The sequence below is a fragment of the Danio rerio genome, chromosome 24 (genome assembly GCF_049306965.1).
Source record: "Danio rerio strain Tuebingen ecotype United States chromosome 24, GRCz12tu, whole genome shotgun sequence".
Lineage (NCBI taxonomy): Eukaryota > Metazoa > Chordata > Actinopteri > Cypriniformes > Danionidae > Danio > Danio rerio.
This window is the reverse complement of record NC_133199.1, coordinates 30,757,095-30,781,337: the sequence shown is the minus strand read 5'-3', so window position 1 is coordinate 30,781,337 and position 24,243 is coordinate 30,757,095. Positions and strand designations below refer to the sequence as shown.

At 34.8% G+C, this 24,243-nt stretch overlaps 1 protein-coding gene across 2 annotated transcripts in view; it reads left to right on the top strand.

Moving 5' to 3' along the window:
• Positions 1 to 24,243, top strand: part of pld1b (phospholipase D1b) — a 74,905-nt gene that overhangs the window by 14,362 nt on the left and 36,300 nt on the right. For both annotated transcript variants that reach the window (XM_021470348.3, XM_021470349.3), the window contains exons 2-11: positions 6,931 to 7,107; positions 9,616 to 9,782; positions 11,688 to 11,830; positions 13,756 to 13,867; positions 13,942 to 14,007; positions 14,096 to 14,154; positions 15,846 to 15,938; positions 16,850 to 17,002; positions 17,099 to 17,248; positions 21,666 to 21,749. In XM_021470348.3, coding sequence (XP_021326023.1) covers positions 6,963 to 7,107; positions 9,616 to 9,782; positions 11,688 to 11,830; positions 13,756 to 13,867; positions 13,942 to 14,007; positions 14,096 to 14,154; positions 15,846 to 15,938; positions 16,850 to 17,002; positions 17,099 to 17,248; positions 21,666 to 21,749 — 1,172 coding nt within the window. In that variant the 5' untranslated portion in view covers positions 6,931 to 6,962. The remainder of the gene's footprint in view (positions 1 to 6,930; positions 7,108 to 9,615; positions 9,783 to 11,687; positions 11,831 to 13,755; positions 13,868 to 13,941; positions 14,008 to 14,095; positions 14,155 to 15,845; positions 15,939 to 16,849; positions 17,003 to 17,098; positions 17,249 to 21,665; positions 21,750 to 24,243) is intronic.

Genomic DNA, 24,243 nt, shown 5'->3' with positions numbered 1-24,243 from the left:
CATTTGGGAAAAAATACTGCTGTTGACGTCCAGTTGTTCCTCCTACATTCTTCAGAATGTGTAGTTTTGTGTCCAACAGAAAAAAGAAAATTTAGAACGTTGTGAGGAAATTGTAAGGAAATGTTTTTATTTCGGTGAACTATCCTATTCTTTGAACAACTTTGGGCAGGATGTCAAACAACAACATTAAATCGTATTATAAGTCAAAACACTGCGTGTGAATAGGGTTAAAAAACTCTCCGGTTTATTGATTTACGTTAAGAATTTGGATGCTTATGTTGTTTAAATAAAATACATTTATTATATTAAATATTCACAATTTTGCATGGATTTATAGAACAAAATCTCAGCATTGGATGAAATTGTTTTAAAATTTTTAAACTTTTACATTTTAGAGTCAAATGTGTTTAATGAAGGGTTTTGAGGAATCTCTTTTTATCGCTACATAATTCAGAAAATGTATTAAAAATCATTATTTTAGTTGAATAAAATGTTGTTTATAATCAGGCAAATTATGTATGATCATAATATTCCTCTGTAAAACCCTTCTGAATATAAATATTAAGTTAAATTATATTATAAAACTATATTATAGTTAACTATATTTAAAAAACTTGATTTTGTATATGACTTACTCTTGTTGTTTGTGGTTTTAGTTTTTGTGAAGCACACCAGTCAATTCAGGGTTTTTCATTTTTATTGTGCTATATAAATAAACTGTTATTGTCATTATAAAGTTTGGCTTGTGTAAGTGCTGCAAAAGTGAAGATTTATGGCTCAACACAAAATCTTTAAATCGGCTGGATCATGAAAAACAGCATCTTTGCCTGCAGCATCTCTACTTGCATCCACAGTGGTATACTGTAAACATATGAACATATGAATGGGATGCAGCTGGGTTCAGAATGGTTGCTAGGACTTTAAGTGGTTGCCATAACAATTCTCAAAAATTTCTTAACAGGAATTCAGTTGCTATTGGATTCTGAATGGTTGTTAGAGCATCTCTATGTGGTTGTTAGGGTGTTTAATGCAATTAGGTGAAATTCTTATTCCTAAATAAAGGTCCCTAGACATTTTCCTCAAATCGCACATCTCTTTTAGGCTTTATACCAGTGGTGGGCAATACAATTTTTCAAGGGGGCACCTTAGACTCTGGGGCAGTTTTAGAGGGCCAAACCAACACAGTTCATTTAATAAAAAAACTGTGAAACTAGTCAATAAACAAATATAAATACGGTATACATATAATAAATAATACTGCTAATAATAATAACATATACAAATGCAAATTGTCATGAATAACCTTTAAAAAAGCCCCCTACATGAAGGCATGGAGGTCGTGGTTTTCATATTTATGTAGTATTTATTTTATTTTTTTTTTCATTTTATTTCTTTATTTTTTTCATATGTAAAAATATTTGTGTATTGCTGTACATCTTGTCTGTATTAGTTAATGTGTAAGCGTTTGGACCATAGGTGCATAACTAACTTTTAGCTGGTCAATGGCACAGTCTATTTCAGTTTATCAAAATAGCAACACGCCAACAATGCGCCTTAACACACCTTCGTTTTTAGACTGGAACACCCATGAGTCAACAAAGTGGCACAAATGGATTTGCTATTTGAACAACGTGGTACAAAACGTGAAAATTAGGGAAAGTTATGGTCTGAAAATACCAGCAAATCACGGCAAACACGTCTTGCGCCTTATTGCGCCAGGATATGATAGGGCTCAAGATGTCAAAATGAATTCAGTATTTCCTTAAAACAAGCTAAATAATCTGCCAATGGGGCAAGCAAAATAAACTTATTTCAACGTGAAAACAAGATTATATTTTAGCAGATTATTTAGCTTGTTTTAAAGAAAAAACTCACTTATTTTTGTCATTATTAAGTAATAAAAGCATTTTTTGCAGTGTAAAGCAGCTTAATGCAATTTTGATATTGAAAGAATAAGTAAACATCTAAAATGCACTGGTCAATGTTTGTTGTTCGCCACAAATTTGCATAAAGCTGTAAATTTGATTTATTGTTTGCTCATTTTCAAATACTATTTGCTATTTTTATCATAATATTGATAACTTAGTGATAACTTTGGTCACTATAATCATCCTTTTACATTTGCATACCATTACATCTCTAACCCTCACAATACATACGTTTTCTAGAACTGCGAAAACACATGCATGCATTCCTCATCTCACCCTTATCAGGGTTGAAACTTTCTCAGCAAAAGTCAATGGGTGAACCAAGTGTGAATTTGTTTTGCAGACTACGAAACAGTGAAATGCAAAAACCACACAGCTGACTTCTCGTGTGAGAGATGTAAGTGCGTAACTGGACCAGGTTATTTGACTGTCTGATTTACATTTACACGAGGAATATTTGAATAAAGTCTGTAATCAGCATGCGTCTTTGGCTTTTACAAGGATTTGTAGAAAAAGCACGGTTCTCTTATAGCTCTTGCTATTATTTATAGGGATTTGTTACCTTGGCGAATGTGCATTTTTAACGGATCAGCTCTGTTACCCACAGCAACCTGTTTATAGCAGGTTTCCATTCATCACAGTAATATGAGTTGACATTTATCATGTTGAGCTTTTTTATTTTTGCATAACAGAATGATGAACTAGTGGACAAGAGCCAACTCAGAGATATATTTGTTGAAAGAGGAGCTCACAAAAAGACATAAGTCGCTGATCTTTCCTCTTCGCATCCTGCTCGAAACACAGTTAGTCCACACTTTGCACTTTAGTGGATGTGCAGTATACTGTATCAGCCATAATTTCAGATCATATTAGGGGGCACTTACATAACAGTGACTACATTTACATGGACATCAGTAATCAAATTATTTGGCTTAATCTGAATAAGACAATAATATGATTAAGGCGTTTACATGAGTTGCTTTTTGAATGTTCCTTTTATGATCACATTTTGCATGTTATAGCACATAATTCGATTAACATCATTGCGTCAACACGTTTTCCACATTTCCTCCGGAGTTTCATGTAATTTCGGGTGTTTCATTTTCGATTTGTCAACTTTAACTACAGTTTGGCACTTTCACTTTAGCTTCAACTCCAATCAAACACACTTGAACAAGTTAATCAGGATTTGATTAGGTACTCATGAAACTTCCAGGCAGGGGTTTGGTAAAACTGGCAGGCATGCATTGTTTGGTTGGCATGGAGGTAGAGTTTATTTGTGTGTCAAACTGATCCTCTTATATCTGGCTCATTTTAAACCACAATTTTGCAATACGATGTTCCTTAATCTGAGATCTCTGCAAGAGCCAGGCATCTTCGCAGAAGTCAAATCAGATCTATTTTAATCCTGCTTTTGTCATCTTATTCATAATCACACACTCGGCCAGTAAACGGCTCATTCATCAGAGAAGTGTTTGAAGTTTTACTGAAGATCTGCTGATTATAATGGACTTGCAGGTCACATCCATGGAAACAAGATCTATGCTTCACTCTGATATTCTCTTTTCATCATAAATCAGCCAAACAATCACTTGAACACTATTACCACTCTCACAATCACTGTACATAATGTCTAATTCTAGCTATTATTATGTTATATGACATTTGAGGACTAGATTAAACAGAAGAGTATCTGATCATTAATTCTCCAGTTTAGTGGTTCTGCGGTCACTGATATGAAAAGTGAAGGATTTAAATACGACACTGATGCAATCATTTATTGTGCAAAGCTGTTTCCTAGAAAGAAAAATGTGACATCTCAACCACAGTAGTATCATGTTGAATTTCTTATGAATGAAACTGTATATGAGAGTGTGAAAATTGAAAAGGGTAGATTTTATAAGCAAATTAAAGTAATTAAATAAATTTTACTAATATAATATAATATTATTATAATATCTATTTAATATTAAGGAATTGTAAAGTTTGCCTTAATAAGCCAAAGGGAATTGTGATAATAATATAATAATTATATATTTATTAATTATATATATAATATATTATAATATAATATATTATAATAATAATATAATAAACGTATATTTTTATCATATGTATATATTATCACTTTTTCCTATAATTAAATGTGTATTAATAAGCCGAAGGGATGTGAGTGATAAATTGAATTATAAGTTTATTACATAAGATTTTTTTAATCATTTTTATAAAATATTTTGATTTTGACTTTTTAAAAAAAAAAAAAAAATTATTTAATGTGCATTAAATGTGCTCAAGTTGTTGTGTATATTAAAGAAAATGTGTATAGTGTGAAGTGTAAAAGTTAACATTTATTGATATATTTAGTTCCTAAACTGTTTCGAGACTTCACATTTCTCACATGGAAAAAGTTTATACATTCTTGAACTAAATAAAGCAGTTGATTTTAGGTGAAATTAATTCTCATTAGTTATTAGTCATCATTCAATTATTCATTCATTCATTCATTCATTCATTCATTAATTTTACTTGTCGGCTTAGTAGCTTTATTAATCCGGGGTCACCACAGCGGAATGAACCGCCAACATATCCAGCACAATTTTACACAGCGGATGGCCTTCCAGCCGCAACCCATCTCTGGGAAATATTAGTCATCATATCCTCAAGAATACTACCAGAGAGTTTTTAATAAACTGATGCATGCTCGCTTGATGTTTCCAGCACGCTGACTGTAAGCCCTGTGCTCTTCAAATTCTCTATATTAATGGTTTTGATGATATCGCCCAACATGTTAACATACTGTAAAATGAATGTCACCAATATTTGACGGATATAAAAGTGAAATGACATTAAAGCCTTACATTTTTTAATGTTTTAAAGTTTATTTAGATTTTTATTTTAACATCAGATTACGAGAATCTAAATACCTTTAGGAATGAAAAGTTTTTGTCCCTTGAACGTGTTTATGCCTATACTTTAATTATGCTGTTGTGTAATATTAATCAAATGGTCTTACTAATACTACTAATATTTTTACTCAATGCAATAATTTGTGTGAAAGTATATATATATATATATATATATATATATATATATATATATATATATATATATATATATATATATATATATATATATATACATATCACAACATAAATAATTTATTGTGATCAGCATACTATGTAGATGTGTGGTATATGATGACTTTTCATTGTGGAGGATTAAAATGGCTCATGATCTGGTTTTGATAAATATATCTTCTTAAAGATAATATATATATATATATATATATATATATATATATATATATATATATATATATACACACACACACACACACACACACACACACACACACACACACATACATATATATATATATATATATATATATATATATATAATATTTAATAAATTCCCATTTATTGTGTTTTATATATGTTTACCCCTACCCAAACCCGAAACCCAACCGTCACAGTAAAATAAAAACAGAAATTGTAAAGAGTGTTATTTATGTTATTTAATAAATTAGCCAATAAATTGTATTTTATTAACGCCTACCCCACCCCAACTGTCACCGTACTGTTAAAATATTAATTATTGAGTAACACTTTATTTTGATGGTCCTAATTGCACTTTTTGTTGACTAAAAGTTGCATTGCATCTTTGCCAATTACTTCTCATTTGAATATTATTACTCTGTCTGCTAAATATCTGCTGATACTTCTCCTTCAACAGACATTTAACTGATTTTAAAAAAACGAACCCTAACCTAACAGTCTACTTATAATTTAATGAGAATTAGTTGGCATTTAGATGCAATGTAACATAAATTGAACAAAATGTGTTAAATGGATTATCAAAATAAAGTGATACCAGTTATTGTTATACATTGTTACAAAAATGATGCCGTATTGATGTGCGTATCTGCAGCTGTATCATATCTAGACGTTACCCTGTGAAACAGCACCAAATTAAGATTAAGCTATTTTAAAAGTCTGACCGCGCCAAAACCACACAAGATTTAGCCACACACACAACACATTTGGTTACTGTGTCTAAACTGAAAGGAAATGAATGTGTGAGGTAGGTCTTAAAGGGCCAGCAGACTAATAATAGACTGAACATACTTAAGGAATAATTTACCCCCAAATTTTTTTTGTCAATATTTGCTACCTTTGATAATATCCCTTATCTGGATTAATTTATTACTGTGTTTTTGATATTAATAAAACAACAAATCATTTTAAAGAATGGTGATAATATGTGATTTTTCTTTGAAAAGAATTGTGATTTGATATTTTTGCCAAAGTTCTTCAAGGCGAAGATCAAGATGCTCTAGGATTGGCCAGCCCAGTCACCAGAAATGAACATCATTGAGCATACAGTATGTGGGGTGGGATGAAATAGGAAGCATGGAAGACAAAACCAAAGAATATTGATGAACTCATTACTCATATTGAGGCATGCAAGAGCAGGTTAATAGCAGGTGTTTCTACAAAATAGATAAGTGACAAGACTTTTGTCAGGGACTGTATGGGCTATGCTGGTCTTGTTTTTTTTTTCCTTTATGGTGAAGGGAAAAGTGCCGAGGCCAAAGGTGAGGTTTGTTGTTGTGTTACTGAGCTACAGGCAGTGTGTCTGAACAAAAGGGAGGATTTTCGGTTTTGTAAGTGATGTTTTTATGCTTCCCGAATCTATTTGTAAGCCATTCGGAGGGAAGAGGAACAGGACAGATGTTGCAGTCTGCTGACCCTGATTTATACAGTCAGCAGTCTTACATGAGTTTCTCCAAATCCTCATTGTTTTTCCTGCAAACACGAGCTAACTTGAACATGTGTGTTTGATTTTCACTAATGTGTGTACAATACTTCAGTTATCATTTCTCACTCCGTTCCATCGATATTTGAAGGTTTTACGACTAAGAGCAAACAGTTTTAATACTTCCTCTTTTACTTGTTAAATAAAGTGTTGTGTATGTGTGCCGTGTGTGTGTGTGTTTTAGGTGCGCTCTGGCCGGCTGGCTGATTGTTAGCCATGCTGCGACCGCAAGATCCCACAGTCAGCACCCTGCATCTGGTGGCCAATGATATGACTGATATCATGGAGAACCTGGACACGAGAGAGCTGGACATCGGCGATGGGGAAGATGAGTTTGACGGCCAGGATCCCAACAGCACAGGTCAAAGAAATGCAGAACAGAGCAATTACTGTATACTAATGAAGGAGAAGAGATTAGTGAGGAACTTATAGGATATATGTTTTTTTTTTTTTTTGCTTTTTTTTGGAGTGAGGGTGAGGGGTTGATTCAGCAAGAGTACGCTTAGTTCATCAAAAGTGGATTTTACAAGTTTATTTATTATTATTTCACTGTTAAAACAAGCAGGTAATTTATTTTATTGATATAAGTTTTTATAATATACATGTTTGGTTTTTTGCCAATACTGGGTTGTGGCTGTAAGGGCATCCGCTGCGTAAAACATTTGCAGAATAGTTGGCGGTTCATTCTGCTGTGGTCACCCCAAATCCTAATTGGATTTGACTGAAAAAAGAAAAGTCATATATACTCGTATACCATTTCGACCAATAGGAGAACGCCTAACTCGGCAGCTTCACCCAATGAGTGTTCAGCTTTGTTTTTACTGTGCCCGTTCCAAGGCTATTTCAACTATTATCCACCTTCACAAAGCCGTTTAACCATACACTTTAGCAGCGTTGTTTTTTATTCACACCCAAGCTTTGATGTTCGATGTCCCAAAAAGTCATTTTCTGGCTGAAATGGATTGCATTGAATGTTGTGAAATCCTGCGAGAATATTCAAACGGAAGGCGCGAGTCAGTCTGATGCATGTCAACAGTCGTGCACTTTTATTTTTATAAAAATCAGGCTCAACCAAAAGGCTATGGTTCAATTCTAAAGACCCACAAGGAAGTAATCACACTTCATTTTTAATGTAAAGCCTTTTTTTAAGAACACTTTGGTGAAGATCGAGCATGGTGCAATTTCACGAGGATCCGGCCCTGCTCACTGAAGTGGAACTGAAAAGCGAGTTAATGGCGAAAAATGTTCCTCTGCCGAGCGCCGACAGCAAGAACGATGTATAATGTTCAGATTGCCACAGCCATATCACCCTGCAGCCCAAGACCAGTTACTCACTGAAGTTAAGCAGGGCTAAGCCTGGTCGGTACCTGGATGGGAGACCACATGAGAACACTAGGTTGCTGTTGAAACTGGTGTTAATGGGGCCAGTAGGGGGCACTCAACCTGCGGTTTGTGTGGGTCCTAATGCCCGAGTGTAGTGAAGGGGACACCATACTGTCAGTGAATGCTGTCCTTTGGATGAGGTGTTAAACTGAGGCTACTCTCTGTGGTCATCAAAAATCCCATGGCACTACTCGTAAAGAGTAGGGATGCAACCCCACTGTCCTGGCCAAATTCCCTCCATCGGCCCTTACCATCATGGCCTCCCAATCATCCCCATCCACTGAATTGACTCTTGCACTGTCTCTCCCCTGGATCTGTTGTCTAGTGGCTGCTGTCACATCATCCAAGTGGATGCTGCACACTGGTGGTGGTTTGGAGAGACTCACCCTCATGATTGTGAAGAGCTTTGGGTGTATGGCCATACACAATAAATGCGCTATATAAATATACATTACATTACATATGAGGGTGAGTAAATCATGGGATAATTTTCATTTTTGCGTGAACTAACCCTTTTTTGTTTTTGATTGAGTAACATTTAGCTTATTTCAAGTAACACCAAATGGTTTTGGTATCTTCCGATTATTTGTTTTAGGGTTAGTTGTAGTGCATTACCTCTTCACTACACTGTGAGAGTCTAGAGTTAAGATATTTATTTGATTAAAATTAAATATCATTACATTTTGTGGAGTTTATTTATAAACATATTTCGAGTGGATCGCATGCTTTTGATTGTTCAAAGCGGTTCCAACTTTAGCTAATGACTGATTATCCTATCAGATGATCCGTAACTCACTATAAATAACCAGACTTTTCTCATCTCGATATCTTTGTCTTGAAGAAACCCCCCCACCCAACCCTACTTTCCCTCCTTTCAAACGGGCGTCACGGTGGCCAGCGATTGGCGCTGTTGCCTCACAGCAAGAATGCCCCTGGTTTAATTCTTTTCCTAACCAGGCAGCGTTTCTGTTTGGAGTTTTACTTGTTCTCTCCGTGGTCACGTGGGTTTTCCCCGGGTCCTCTGGTTTTCTCCCACAGTTCAAAACAAGCACCCTAAACAATTAATCCAAAATATTTTAGGCAAGCTTTGAGTACACCTTCTCAGCATCCATATCTGACACTTTGCTACAATAAGCAGGAAGGGGAGTCATGGAGATCTACCTGAGCTCAAACTCCCCTCTTGCCTTGCAACGGGAGGGCGCCAGGGCTTGAGGATCTTACAAGCTCAGGGCTCTCTCCCGGGACAGCACGCCAAACTAGCTTTATTATCAATCATCAGCTAAGTGTGAACTGTTGAAACTACATTTAAATTTGAATTTGGAAGAAATGTTATCGGACCTTTATACTATAAAACTGATATTAACCTTTTACTCAAACCTATATCTAAGAAGTCCAATAAACTTAGAAGACCTGATCTCTTAGTGGATTTTTTCCGTAGCTCTACATTGAACTTGTCAGTCACTAACATGAAGCATTTGGTCCGCAGACTCCCGCATCCCCTTCTCAGCTGTATATAAAACCAAAGGCTTTAAAGAGCCCGGTGCGCGAGTGTTTCTCACCGCGCTCCCCATCACCGCCAAAATCCTGGAGGTGGAGCGATTCACGTCAGCGCAGGACCGCTTCAACATCACGGCCCAGAGGAGCGTCTCGAAGGTGAGAAATCCCACTGCCGCTGCCTTCAACAAGTGAGAGTTGTGGGCTGAACGCCTTTTATTTGTTGCCCGGGAGATTTCGAGGTTGCCAAGGCAATTTACATGTTGCCCTGGAGATTTGGACACTATATATGAAAATATTTAGCACATGCAAAATAGTTTTTCAGAAGAATAATGACAAAAGGCGCTGTTATTGAATCTGACGAGCATTCGCTGATTGTGTTTTGGGTGTCGTTTATTGCAGATTTCTATAGATGAAATCTATGAAATGAAAACTTAAATTGTGTGTTTTACTTTCATGTTGTTCCAAGTTTTTGTTTTGTTAAGAAAATGATAAATGTCGCAATAAATAAATAAATGTGTGTGTGTGTGTGTGTGTGTGTGTGTGTGTGTGTGTGTGTGTGTGTGTATACAGTTAAAGTCAGAATTATTAGCGCCCCTGTTTATTTTTTTCCCCAATTTCTGTTTAATGGAGGGAAGATTGTTTCAGCACATTTCTAAGCATAATAGTTTTAGAAACCTATTTCTAATAACTGATGTATTTTATCTTTGCCATGATGACAGTACATAATATTTTACTTGATATTTTTCAAGACATTTCTATACAGCTTAAAGTGATATTTAAAGGCTTAACTAGGTTAATAAGGTGAACTAGGTAGGTTAGGGTAATTAGACAAGTTATTGTATATTGATGGTTTGTTCTGTAGACTATCGAAAAAAAAATAGCTTAAAGGGGCTAATAATTTTGTCCCAAAATTGTTTTTAAAAAAATTTAAAATTGCTTTTATTCTAGCTGAAATAAAACAAATAAGACTTTCTCCAGATGAAAAAATATTATCAGACACACTGTGAAAATTTCCTTGCTCTGTTAAACATCATTTGGGAAATATTTAAAAAAAAAATCATAAGGGGGCTAATAATTCTGACTTCAACTGTGTGTGTGTGTGTGAGTGTGTGTATATATATATATATATATATATATATATATATATATATATACCTTTTTTTCAAATATTGCTTATTTAATTCTTTTGATGTTAAAACTTTAATTTTGGTGTTGTCTAAAAGTGTAAAAAGTAAAATAAAAAAGTAAAAAAAGTAAAAAGTTTTGTTTTGTTTTGTTTTGTTTTTTGTTTCGTTTTGTTTTGTTTCGTTTTTTTTCTTTTTTGTTTTTTTTGTGTTTTTTGTGTTTTTTTAATTGTTTCTTTTTTTCATAATTTATTTGTTTTGTTTTTATTTTTTCCCCATTTATGCTTTGTTTTTTGTTGCTTTGTTTTTGTTGTGTTTTTTTTCATTATTTTTTGTTTTGTTTTTTGTTTTTGTTTTGTTTTTATTTATTTATTTTTGTTTTGTAAAGTCCTGATGATTTACATTGTTTTTCGCATAAAATTTAAAACTCAATTATAAGTTTATAGTAACATTTAAATTGCAAATGTTTTAAAATTGAAATTTATAACAAATGTTATTTGAAGACTTTTTATATAATGAAATAAATATTAAGATTTTAATCAAACCGTACTTACTAACTACTACATAATAAATCCAGTAAATCCAAACAAATTCAGAATTTTTAAGCAATTTGTCTGTAAATATAAAAAATATATATGTAAATGAAACATTAAAATAATTAATACAGTATTCAATTCATTTAATCTTTATTTAAATAGCACTTTTACAATGTAAATTGTGTCAAAGCAGCTGAACATAGAAGTTCTAGTAAATTGCTTCTGTAATTAATTAATAAATTAATTAATTAATGCTGTACATCTTAGTATGAACTAAGATATGTTCCAAGTCTTTTGAATCCATCTTTAACTCTAAACCTTTCAATACAAAAATGAATATATGTTTACAGAAGTTTCATTTTTGCTTAAACCACCTCTTTGCTTATGTTCTCTGCATCCAGGTGCTTCCAGCGGTGTTTAAGATAGAAATGAAGCATGGAAACTTCACCTGGATGGTAAAGAGGAAGGAAAAGCATTTTATGGAGCTTCACAGGGAACTCAGAGCCTACAAGACCTTTCTCCGAATCCCACTGCCCTCCCGCAGGTGACCTGATAGAAGAATAATTATAACTATTTAGACAAATGTATTTAAAAATGTGTTATAGTAATATGTTTACAGCATAACTGGATTATGATACATTAGATTATTTGTATGTTTATATAATGTTTACATATTGCACACTATAAAAATAATACTTGCATATAAATTACTGAAAAAAAAAACGGTGAAACATTATTATTATTATTATACTTATTATTATTATTATTATTATTATTATTATTATTAATATTAATATTAATATTATAATTATTTAAATTAAATGTTTTCTATAATATTTTTTACTGTTACCATCCGGTGTAAAGTTTAGAGGAGGAAAAATCAAAGAGTGGATCCAAACGCAGCATTTAAACATTTAATTAAAAAACTATGACAAAACAAGACAAACTAAAACAAAGCAAAACAAACCAGGAACACACAGACATCATGGAAGCAATGCAAACAACAGAAGCTATGTTTCCATCCAAAAATGCAAATTAACTTTATGCGCCAAACTAGATTATTGCATAAAAGACGTGCAAATAAAGCAGTGTTTCCATCCAACGAGTCAAAGCGAACAAAATCATCACTCTCTGTTTAACTGACGCCAAATATCCACAGTAAAAATGAAATTTACTGTGGTCGGAGAAGCTGTGTCTATTTTTTTTCATCTATTAAATGACTTGCGCCTCAGAAGGCAATCCTGACACGAAGTAAACGCGCGGTGGCGTTTGAAGGCGTCAGACGCGGAGCAATGACTCTTTTGATTCTGGAGGTCATTAATAATAATAAAAATAACACTAATACTTAAACGGTAAGGCGTTTTAGAATGACCAAAACTACAGTTCAGATGGGTCACAGTGTGCTCAGCCTGCTGGTTGGTCTATTTACACACATTTTGATCATCAAATGATCTTTTATAACAGAATCACATGACCTTTTTTAATGCACACACTGCAATTTGTGCGGTTTCCATCCTAGTTTATGCGCATCTTTTCTTATCGAATAAAAAGTTTAACGTACTCAGTTATGCGCATAAGTTTTTATGTGCATTTTCAAAATGTATGCGCATCTTGGCAGTTTCGATCAACTGTTTTTTATGTGCATATGCAAAGTGCGCATAAAAATAGGTGAATGGAAACATAGCTAGTGAGAGGGGCACACAAACTAAAATATATAGTCCTGGTGATGAGTGGGAATGAGCCACAGCTGTGAATGTGTTTGTGTGTGTGTGTGAGAGGGAGTGTCTGGATGACGGTCAGCTGGAGCAGTTGTTGATTGGTGCAATGCATTCTGGTTGTGGTAGTTCATGTGGTGTGTGTAGTTCATGTGAATGATCTCTGGAGCTAGATCGCTGGTAATTATGACACTTACATAAGTTAAACATGTTTTTTTATAGTAAAATTGTAGTAACCTAGATTGTTTTTTCACATTGACCTTCATTTGTATAACCACAGTTTTATGACATATACTATGGTAAGACTATGGTTAGTGTTGCAAAATCATGGGTAATTTAGGGTTACCCATAGTTGGCCATGGTAGCCACAAATTTGTTAGATTTAAAAAAATAAAAGTTATAGTTTCAGAATGATAATTGTAGTTATTTTAACCATGATTACTATAATTTTACTGTTCAAAAAAACATGTAAGAAATATTTCTGTCATAGTGAATTACCACTAATCGTTCTGATATGCTGATTTGGTTCTAAAGAAACATTTCATCATATTATTAATTTAGAAAACGGTTGCTAGTTAATTTTTTTGTGGAGACTATAATATATTTTCTTCAGTATTCTCTGATCTCCTTCAGGATTGATATTGCTGTGCTAGTGTATGATCTCAACCATCATAGCCTCTGTTGATGTTATGCGTGTTTGTCTTCTTGTTAATCTTAACATCTCATCCTGTCCTTGGCATCTTCTGGTCAACAGTCACACAGAGCGAAGGCAAACTATAAACAGGAACCTCGAACGGCACATGCCAACTTTACCTCGAGGAGGAGGAGAAGAGCTGGCCAGAGAAGAGCAAGTCTCCAGTCGAAAAGTCAGTTTACATCAGCTTTCATCTGAATATGATTTTTGTATTAATATGCTGACTTGTGTCATGTTTTTTTGCAGAGACAACTTGAAGACTACTTGAATAAGCTGCTAAAAATGCCAATGTACAGAAACTACCACGCAACAGTATGTCCATATTTGAATTATGTGCAATATTTAGGTTAATTTTCTGGTATCCTGTGTGTTAACGGTTTTGTTCTTGGTTTTGCTGTAGATGGAGTTCATCGATGTGAGCCAGCTATCCTTCATTCATGATTTGGGACCGAAAGGCTTGTAAGAGCTCTTTCTTTTTAATAGCTAAAATGTTCTAGTCAGAATGACATTTGAATAAATGTTAAGCTTTAAGCAATTTGAGAGGTTTGAAAGCTCATCCCTCCAGAGAGTCATGGAGAGAATAAATGTTTTGGAAAGTGATCTTGGACTACAAATCCCGTTATCTCTTGCACCCACACACCTGTTTCAGTTCACCCTCTGATTACACTGACACAGGAGTAAGGCATTATCACTGATGTCCTGGACTATAAATGTTCTGTTCACACACTCAACCATTGCTCTGATTTGTATTTCTGTAGAGTGCATTTCAAAGCATTTTCCCAGTTCCGGCCTTGTGTGTTTTTGCATATTTGTTTGTTTGCTGCCTGCCCTGACCATCGCCTGTCTTAGTGTATTACTTGGATGATCATTTGCTGTACTGTTTACTCCTGTTGACCCTTGCCTGCGTGACATCCCTTTGTTTAATAAAGCTGCATTTGGAACTAGTGGTGGGCAGAGCGAGGCTTCTTGAAACACTAAAACAGATCAAGCAAATGTGTCAAACCTTCGAAATGGTTCGAAACCCGTCACTACAGTGACACCTAGTAGTAATTTTTTATGTATTGCTCTGGAACAGCTTCAGCAAAGAAATAGTTATGCAAATTGAGGAATTATACCCCACATCGTAGAATTGAGGTTTCAAGTGATATAGTGAAGCAGTGAGACTTCCTGACTTGCATGCGGAGGTAATGGGTTTAAATTTGAGGTTATGCAGTTATAGATATTAGTTTTTAAAAGTTCTGTTCTTTTAACGTGTTTTGTTTTAACATTGGTCTGACATCCAGAAAAACACTTATAAACACCTTAAAAAAAATGAACATTATTGAAATACATCAAGTTACAATTTCTGAGTATTTGTACAAGTCGGGTTTCGAACTCTGGACATTTGCAGCACAGTTACTCTTTACTTTCCGACCCTGTCAATCAAATGCGGATTCGACAGGTCTCGAAATGCTTCTGAAATGTCTGATGTTTTGAATCGCTTTAGTCACATGACCTGAGTGTTTTAAAACGCTTTAGTCGCGTAACCTAGGTGTTTTGGATAATGCTTTGATAAAGTGTTTTGAAACACTTATCTTTCGGGATCTCAACACTGTGTAGAAACCTCAGTTACTTTGTCAAAACAGTTACATTAGACATAATAGTTACTTTACAATGAGATAAATCACTCTTCAAAACCTTCACAATTTCTGTTTCTCTCTGGTGAAATGAGCTGCCACCCTTGGTCTAGACTGCATTTAATGAATTTATTTATTTATTTTTTTTTGAATAAAAGCATCTGGCTACAATTTTTTTTATATTTTTTCCTCAAGAAAAAAATCTGTGCTCAGTTAAAATATGAATTATTATTCATGCATGTCTGTTTAAAGAGGAATCCACTATTTTGTAAAAACTGCTGAAGATGGCAATATCTAAGATTTGACTCAGATTTAAGCGGGATAAAAATGACTTGTGGAATATGGCTGCATCATTATGTTTTACAAAATTCTACAAAATAATGGATTACTTTGTTAATATACATCCATGATATTTAATATTTTGTTTTACAATCAAAAATTTGAATCAGGGTTTTACATAGAATGACCTGAATGTAGTTATAGGTATATTCTTGTATTTCTTTTGTAATCAATGTTTTCCTGTTTCCATTTCAGGGAGGGCATGGTCCACAAAAGGTCCGGTGGTCACCGTATTCCTGGACTGAACTGCTGTGGCCACAGCAAAATGTGCTACCGCTGGTCCAAACGGTCAGTTTTATTTTCTAAAAGAACAAAAATAATTGTGTTTGACTCACTATGGTTAAAACGACTAGAGCTGATTATGAACAAAACCTCTCACCTTGTACTATATTTTCCAAAATAGAAGAAATTTTTTTATCATCTGAAACCTGCTGTGACTAATAGTCCACGCAAAGGATAATGTGCATCCAGCTTGTTATCATTGAAAGTTATGAAGTTCAATAAACAAAAGAAAAACAGCGTCCTATAAGTGGATAACTAATAACAGTGCAGTAATTGTCAAAATGCCTGTTCATCAAACTTCCTTTGAAGGATAAAGCAAGCAGAACAGTGCGACTTATAGATATATGCAACTTATTTTTCAATAAACGTGTTTGTAATTCAGCTAGCTCTCTGCAACTCTCACATGGTTGCCCTCTGAAGATAAGCAGGGCTGCGCCCGGTCAGTACCTATATGGGAAACCACATGAGAAAGCTAGGTTGCTGCTGGAGGTTATGTTAGTGAGGCCAGCAAGGGGCGTTCAACCTGTGGTCTGTGTGGGTCCTAATGCCCCAGTATATCAATGGGTAATCTGTAATTCTTAGTGAGTGCCCATCTTTCGGATGAGACGCTAAAAAACCTAGGTCCTAACTGTCTGTGGTCGTTAAAAATCCTGGCCAAAATTGCCCACTGGCCTCTGTCCATCATGGCTTTCTAACCATCCCCATATGATAATTGGCTTAATCACTCTGTCTCCTCCCGACCAATCAGCTTGTGTGTGGTCTGGCATCGTGTCATCCAGGTGGATGCTGCACACTGGTGGTGGATGAGGTGATCCCCCCAAAAAATATGTAAAGCACTTTAAGTGTCCAGAAAAGCGCTATATAAATGTAAGAAATTATTATTCTATTAATTAATATATTACTGTTGCTTTTTATAGGTGGATGGTGGCGAAGGACTCTTGCCTGCTCCTCATGAAGCCAGATTCTGGTGCCATCTCATTCGTCCTGCTGGTGGATAAAGAGTTTGACATTAAAATGGACACTAAAGACACTGAAACGAAGCATGGCGTTCGCATTGACAGTCTATCAAGGTGTGTGGACATTGGTCATTTAAGATACCATGTAATATGCTGTTTACTTGCACATTCATTGTAGGGTAAAGTGAAAGAGCTTTATGCTTCTTAAAGGACTCTGGTGCTGAAGTTTACGAGTTACCGTCATGCCCGCTGGTGGGGACAAGCCGTTGATGATTTTGTGCGCAAATACGGCAGCAACTTCCTTAAAGATCATCGTTTCGGGTCCTTTGCCAATGAACAGAAGAACATCCTGTCTAAATGGTAAATATCACTTTTTACATGCATTCCCAGACTAAAATGATCAAACCATAAGGGTGGCCACTTGTTATTTCAGAACACAATAGCAATAATTATAATATAAATAAAATATACAGTATATAATATAATATAATATAATATAATATAATATAATATAATATAATATAATATAATATAATATAATATAATATAATATAATATGATATAATATAATATAATATAAAATAATATAATATAATATAATATAATATAATATAATATGGGCAGCACGGTGGAGCAATGGGCAGCACAATCGCCTCACAGCAAGAAGGTCGCTGGTTCGAGCCCCGGCTGGGTCAGTTGGTGTTTCTGTGTGGAGTTTGCATGTTCTCCCTGTATTCGCGCAGGTTTCCTCTGAGTGCTCCGGTTTCCCCCACAAGTCCAAAGATGCGGTGTTAGTGAATTGGGTAGTCTAAATTGTCCATAGTGTATGTGTGTGAATGTGTGTATGGATGTTTCCTAGTGATGGGCTGCAGCTGGAAGGGCATCCGCTGCTTAAAACTTAACGAAAAAGTTTGTCGGTTCATTCCGCTGTGGCGACCCCAGATTCATAAAGGGACTAAACCGAAAAGAAAATGAATGAACGAATTATATAATATATTATAAAAAAAACTGTAATCTTAAGTTTCATATACATAAATGGATAAATATATATTATAATATACATATATTAATGTATATATGTTTATTTATTGGTTTGTTTTTTTATTCAGTAAAATTTGTTACCTAGTTAAAATCCAACTGTCTTACAAAATTATGTTATATTATTCAATAAAATATTAAATAATTATTACAAAGCAGTTTCTGTTTTTGGTCAAGTGCATCCAGAATTTTAGGTTTTTGGCCCAGAATATTAATATCAATGCTTATTTGAGGCCTTAAGATGATGAACCATATAAGTCCATATACTAAAATTTGGAGTAAAAAGATTTTTTTCATTTGAATTGCGAACATTATAGTATATAGTTTTATTTTACTTGAAGATAAACAACAAAAGCTTCTCAATTCTAGAAAAATATCATTTTTCAGTGTCATTATTAAAAATCAAAAGTTATTGTGATTCCTTTATCTTAGTTTTAATACAGTAACAGAAACTTCAGGTTAATATTAAGCATTTCTTTCAAGTGTATTATTATTATTATTGTTATTATTTGAAAACAGAAAATACAGTATGAACAATACATAGACCTTCTTACAGTACAGGCAATAACAATCAATTATTAACAATAAACAATAAATAAATAAGTAAATTAAACAATAAATAAATACAATGCAGACATGCATCACAGCTAAATATTGTCGTTTATTTAGAAAAGCTGGTGTATCTGTGTATACACTACTTCAAACTGTTGTTGTGCTCTGCCATCTCACAATATAAATAAAGATGTAAACACATAAACTTTGCTTGCTGTTATTAACACAGGACTGGCAGGAAATATGCATTGCTACAGCTTTATTATATATAGTATATGGTTTATTTTGATTGATTAACTGTTTTGTGGTGTTTAGCGCTCCTCAGCATGTTTAGAAAGAGAGATCACATCACATATATGATTTTTCCACTCACTACTTTTGGTAGATTTTTCCCATGGTTTTGTTCTCCTCTTTGATTCCAATATGGTTTCCCAGCATCCCTTAAAGCCTTCCTTTCTTTGATTTTCCACTTGTTCATCTCGGCTCTCCTTTTTGTGCCGAGGATTTGCCTTTTAATGTGCAAAGCGGACATGACAGCAAGCGCCTTCTTCATTTTTCTTTGTGAACATAAACATTTTTTCCGTGTGATGCTATTTTATTGTTTAAAATGCAGACTCCTGGGGCCTCATGTACGAAGACTTGCGTGGAAATCTTACTAAAACATTGCGTACGCACAAAGCTGTAAATGTGCGTACGCAGAAAAAATTTCAGATGTATGAAACACTGCGTACGCCGAATCTCATGCATATTCTTTTGTACATCCGAATGAACGTGAAACTGAGCGCAACATGCACGAGCACAAAACCCCTTCCTGCCTCCTCCCCCGTATGAATATGCTAATGACTATGCTAATGGCAAAACCCAACGAAAAAGCAATGGCAAAATCAAGCAAAAAGAGAAACTTTGAACAGAATGTGAATTGGAGGTGCTGCTTTCAGAGGTAGACCGGAGAAAAGCGGTGTTATTTGCAAGTTTGCTCTCCGGAATTAACAACAAAAGAAAAAAATAGAGTGGGAGAGTTTAGCTGATGCGGTTAACACAGTTGGGTCTGAACATCGCACTGAGTGCATTAAAAAAAGAAATAGTGTGGTTTATATCTGTAAAATGTTGCAGTACCCTTAGCAGTCTCAGTGGCGCACCTTGTAATACGCATGTGATCATGTATTGACACGTTCGAGCATAAACTCGGCTCAAATCCAGCGTCTGATGATCTCTTTCTCCTTTTTTTCCCCGCTACATATCAGATTTTGCCAACTATTTATCACGAGAAAGACAAGTAGGAATCATCAATAAGTTTGTGCATCATATTTTATTTGCACATTTATTGAATGGAAATGTTTCTGATTCACGCATGCAAATTCATCTTCAGATAGTGTCTTTATAGCAATGTGCGTGCTGTAGATAGCTCAGATTACATTGGGAAAACAGGCGACCGCTGCAAATTGTGCTTTAATGTTTAGCTGGTCAACTGTATGGTATGGAAACCTTACATACCTACTAGATGAACCCGTCTCATACAGCTGCCATTGCAAGGCTCAGACACTTTGTAGAGAGGGATTTAACACAACTGCCTCTAGGGGTCGCCAATGAAAATAAAACAGACAGGCACAAAAAATGTGCGTACGCCAGCCAGAAAGCTGCCGTGAAGCTGCGCACATTCCCACGTTCAGTGCATTGTTAGTAAATCCAAACGTGAGCAATTCTGAGCGTGAAACCTGGCGTACGCAAAGTTTTTGTGTGTACGCAGCGTTGATACATGAGGCCCCTGGCCCGCTGGAAATATTCCCAAAGTGTATACAAAGTTCACACAAACAATTAATGTCACATAGTTATCTTATTTACTTATTTATTTGTGGACTTATACGGTTGTTCGTTGCACGCACTCAATTATTGTAATATAATACATGTAATGATTTTTAAAACATTTTAGATTTAATAGGAAAATTGTAAGCTTTTCTTATGTTAAATGATATTATCTATTATATTGTATTAGTGATTTATATTGTGATTTGTTTCTTAATTAACACAATGTTTAGGTGATTTCAAAACAGTCCCTAAAAATCAACAATACAGCCCAAAGCAGAAGCAGGTCTCTGAAGTTTCCCCGAGCTGATGAACATGCAAGAGCTTAATTTGTCCGCCACCGGGTCTTCAGGTGAAGCCTGTTTCACAGGAGTAACCTGAGAGAATGAGAGGGAAAGTGTAACCATAGACTCAATCCTCTTTTGACCCACTGGAGGAGCGAGATCAAATCAAGAGCAGAGCCTTCACTACTGCTCTGAGGGATGATTTGCTGCTCATTGTTGCAGCATTAAGCCCTATTAGTGTGCATGTTGTTCCTTGAATAATACAAATCATGTAATTAAAGGGGTCATGACATGTAAAATCCAAGTTGCATTAATCTTCTGACATATAAGAGGTCTTTTTTCTATTAAATCTTCTGGCAAGTTTAAAGTCTTAAACGATTTGTTTACAACAAGGAGTGCATTTTATTTTATAAAGATGTAAAAAATGACAACGAGATGACGTGTGATGTCACAGTCGGGCATTCATTTGCATAAATGCCAACTCCAGAGCTTGAACCCTACGCACTGGCATTTAGTGAAGGATGACGTCCTTTGATGCAAGTGTTTGACTGCACAGTGTTTTGTAAACAAAGCGTATTTGTAAGTGACAGATCACAAATATTATTTTATTTGTTAAAGATTGAATATGAATATGCATGTTAATGATTTCACAATGTTTTGTCTGTAGATGACAGGTTTTAAATAGATAATGCTGTGAAAATCCATCAGTACAGCACTGTGCAGTTGTGAGTGGGCATCGATGGTGTTTTTTTTTTGCAATGACATCAGCCAATCAAAACATTGGACATTTGTTGACAAGCTTTAAAGGACCCAGTGCTTAAAATCTGACCGTTTCACATTTTAATTGCAGTGCAGTTCTTGCTGTTTCTCACCTTTCGCTATTGTGACCAAAATATATTGCTTAATTTAACCAAGATCATTTCAAAGGAGTCTTAGACTGGTCTGAGCCATAAAATGCATGTGCTCAGATAGCAAGGAACAAATTGGGATCAAACAGGTTAAAATAACAAATAAAATCCATGTCATGACCCCTTTTAGAGTGCAAGATTTGAGTATTAAGCTTGTTTGGCTGTGTGTGTAAATGCATGTGTGTGTTTTAGGTATGTGAATGGGAAGCAGTACATGGAGGACGTGGCTAATGCGCTGGAGGAGGCAGAGGAGGAGATCTTCATCACCGACTGGTGGTATGTTCTGATAAAACCTTCTTTTGGTACTATTGATTCAGGGTAGAATTATTAAACAGATCACATGACTCCATTGGTTAATGTTTTGACTTTAAAACATCTTCTAAATTCTAAAATAATCAATAGACTTTCCAGTTCTGGTTAATGCTGTGTGTTTGTATTCTGGAGGGTTTCTTGGAAACAAAAAACCACAGAGATCATACTGTACAGGTCCCAACCTGGCATCCCACTACAAGAACTGCAGTTTATCCAAGCATATCTATTGTTTTACATCAGTGAAATTTCAGTGTTTATGGGGTGATTATCAGCACCCATAAAAATCTAAAAATGTTAGTGAATATAAAGAATAAGGATAAATGATATTTTTGTATTGTTATACTTTGTATTTAATTTTTAGAATTATGTTTAGTGTATGTTTCGGTCATTAGTATTAGTGTTGTTGTTATATATTTGTATATGTGTTTTTTTTTAGAACATCAAAAAAATCTGAATGAAAATATAAAATATGAGAAATGATCATTTGTTTTTATTTGTTAATTGATTTTTTGATTTAATACTTGAGTACATTACAAATCAAGAACTTTTTACTTAAAAAATACAATATATTTATTATTATTAATTTTTATATTATATCTATTATTTATTGATTATATCATTTTTGTTATTATAATATTATTTAATAACATTTTTGTAAAAATCATTGTAGAACTTCACTTGAACTGAATTAATTTATTGTGATTTTTTAAAAATTGTATTCTTTTATCATATTTATAATCCTATATTCCCACTAATCACATACAGTAAGGAAGGAAGGAAGGAAGGAAGTAAAGGCTTATTTATATAGCACCTTTCACAGACATTGTGTCACAAAGTGCATTACAATAAGAGAAAACCAGAAAACAGGTAAAAGAACAATAAAAGAATCAATAAAAAAAAAAAACTAATTAGTCCTAAGACGAGTTCTGGGGATGGCTAAAAAGAAGAGATAAAGGCATGGACAAGCATCTCCATCTCTTCATTTAAAACAATATTTCTGATTGTTGCGATGTTCCTCACATGTAAAAAGCATGTATGAACAACAGACTTAACATTATTAAAACACAGAGCTCGATCAAAAATGACACCCAGATTTCTAATGTCACTCAAATTTGAAGATGACAAACCGCCAAAATGTTGCCTGATCATTGGGGTGATGATATCTGCAGCAAAAATCAACATTTCAGTTTTATCAGGGTTCAATTGCAGAAAATTGTCTGCCATCCATTTGTTAACGGAGACTAAACAAACCTGCAAGAGAGGACAGTTTGTCCAGCCTGTCGGGGCTAAAAGAAAAAAAACCCATTTCATCATCTGCACATAACAATGACAAGATATAACTTTAAAACTACTAATAATCTTGCTGAGAGGGAGCTTATATAAATTAAAAAGAAGAGGGCCTAGGACAGAACCTTGAGGCACACTACAGGACAGAGGAACTGAGTCTGATATATGAGTACCTATAGACACAGAGAAACTCCTGTCAGCAAGATAGGAGGTTAACCAATTCACTGCTGACCCAGTAATACCCACAAGAGAATGCAGCCTCTTAATTAAAGTGCAGTGATCGACAGTATCAAAACCTGCACTAAGATCCAGCAAAACCAGCAAAGAACATTAACCTGCAGCCATTAAAATGTCATTTGAGACCCTGAGGTGGGCAATTTCTGTAGAGTGATGTTTACGGTAACCAGACTGAAATTTCTAGAGTTCACACTTATCTGATGATTGAATATGAAGCTTGTTTGGCATGCTGTCGCGGTTCCTTGAGCCTGAGGCTCCCTCCCGTTTGCAAGGCGAGAGGGGAGTTTGAGCTCGGGTAGATCTCGAGAACTCCCCTGCTGTAGTAGCTAATAAACAGATAGTGACTGGTCTTAAGAGATAACTACTTACTAGGAGCATGTTTATGATGCCGATTTTATTAGTCAATTAACTTAAGTTGCATGTTTTGGACGGTGGGAGAAAGCGGAGAACCCGCGGGAAACCCACGTGAGCACAGGGAGAACGTGTAAAGTCTGCACAGAAACGTTGGCTGGCTTGGTAAGGACTAGAACCTGTGATGTTCTTGCTGTGAGGCAACAGTGCTAACCACTGGGCCATCTAGGAAAGGAGGAGGAGAAGGGTGGAAGGGGGGATTCTTCAAAATGAAGATGGCTGTTATATGGAACTTAGGGTATAGTGGCTTTGGAATCGTCTGATTGGTAAATCATGAATTGAATAATGCACGGCCAACTGCAAGCAATCATAAGCATGTGATCCTCTCTAAATTAGTTTATAAGTAAACTTCACTTGTCAAAGATATTATGAGTCTCCAAAACAGAATTCAGCTGCATGGTAACAATCCTTTCTAAAACCTTTGAAAAAAAAGGCACTTTAGATATGGGCCTGTAGTTATTAAGTGAAGCTGGATCAAGATGACTCTTTTTTTCAAGAGTGGCTGAATAATATCATATTTAAA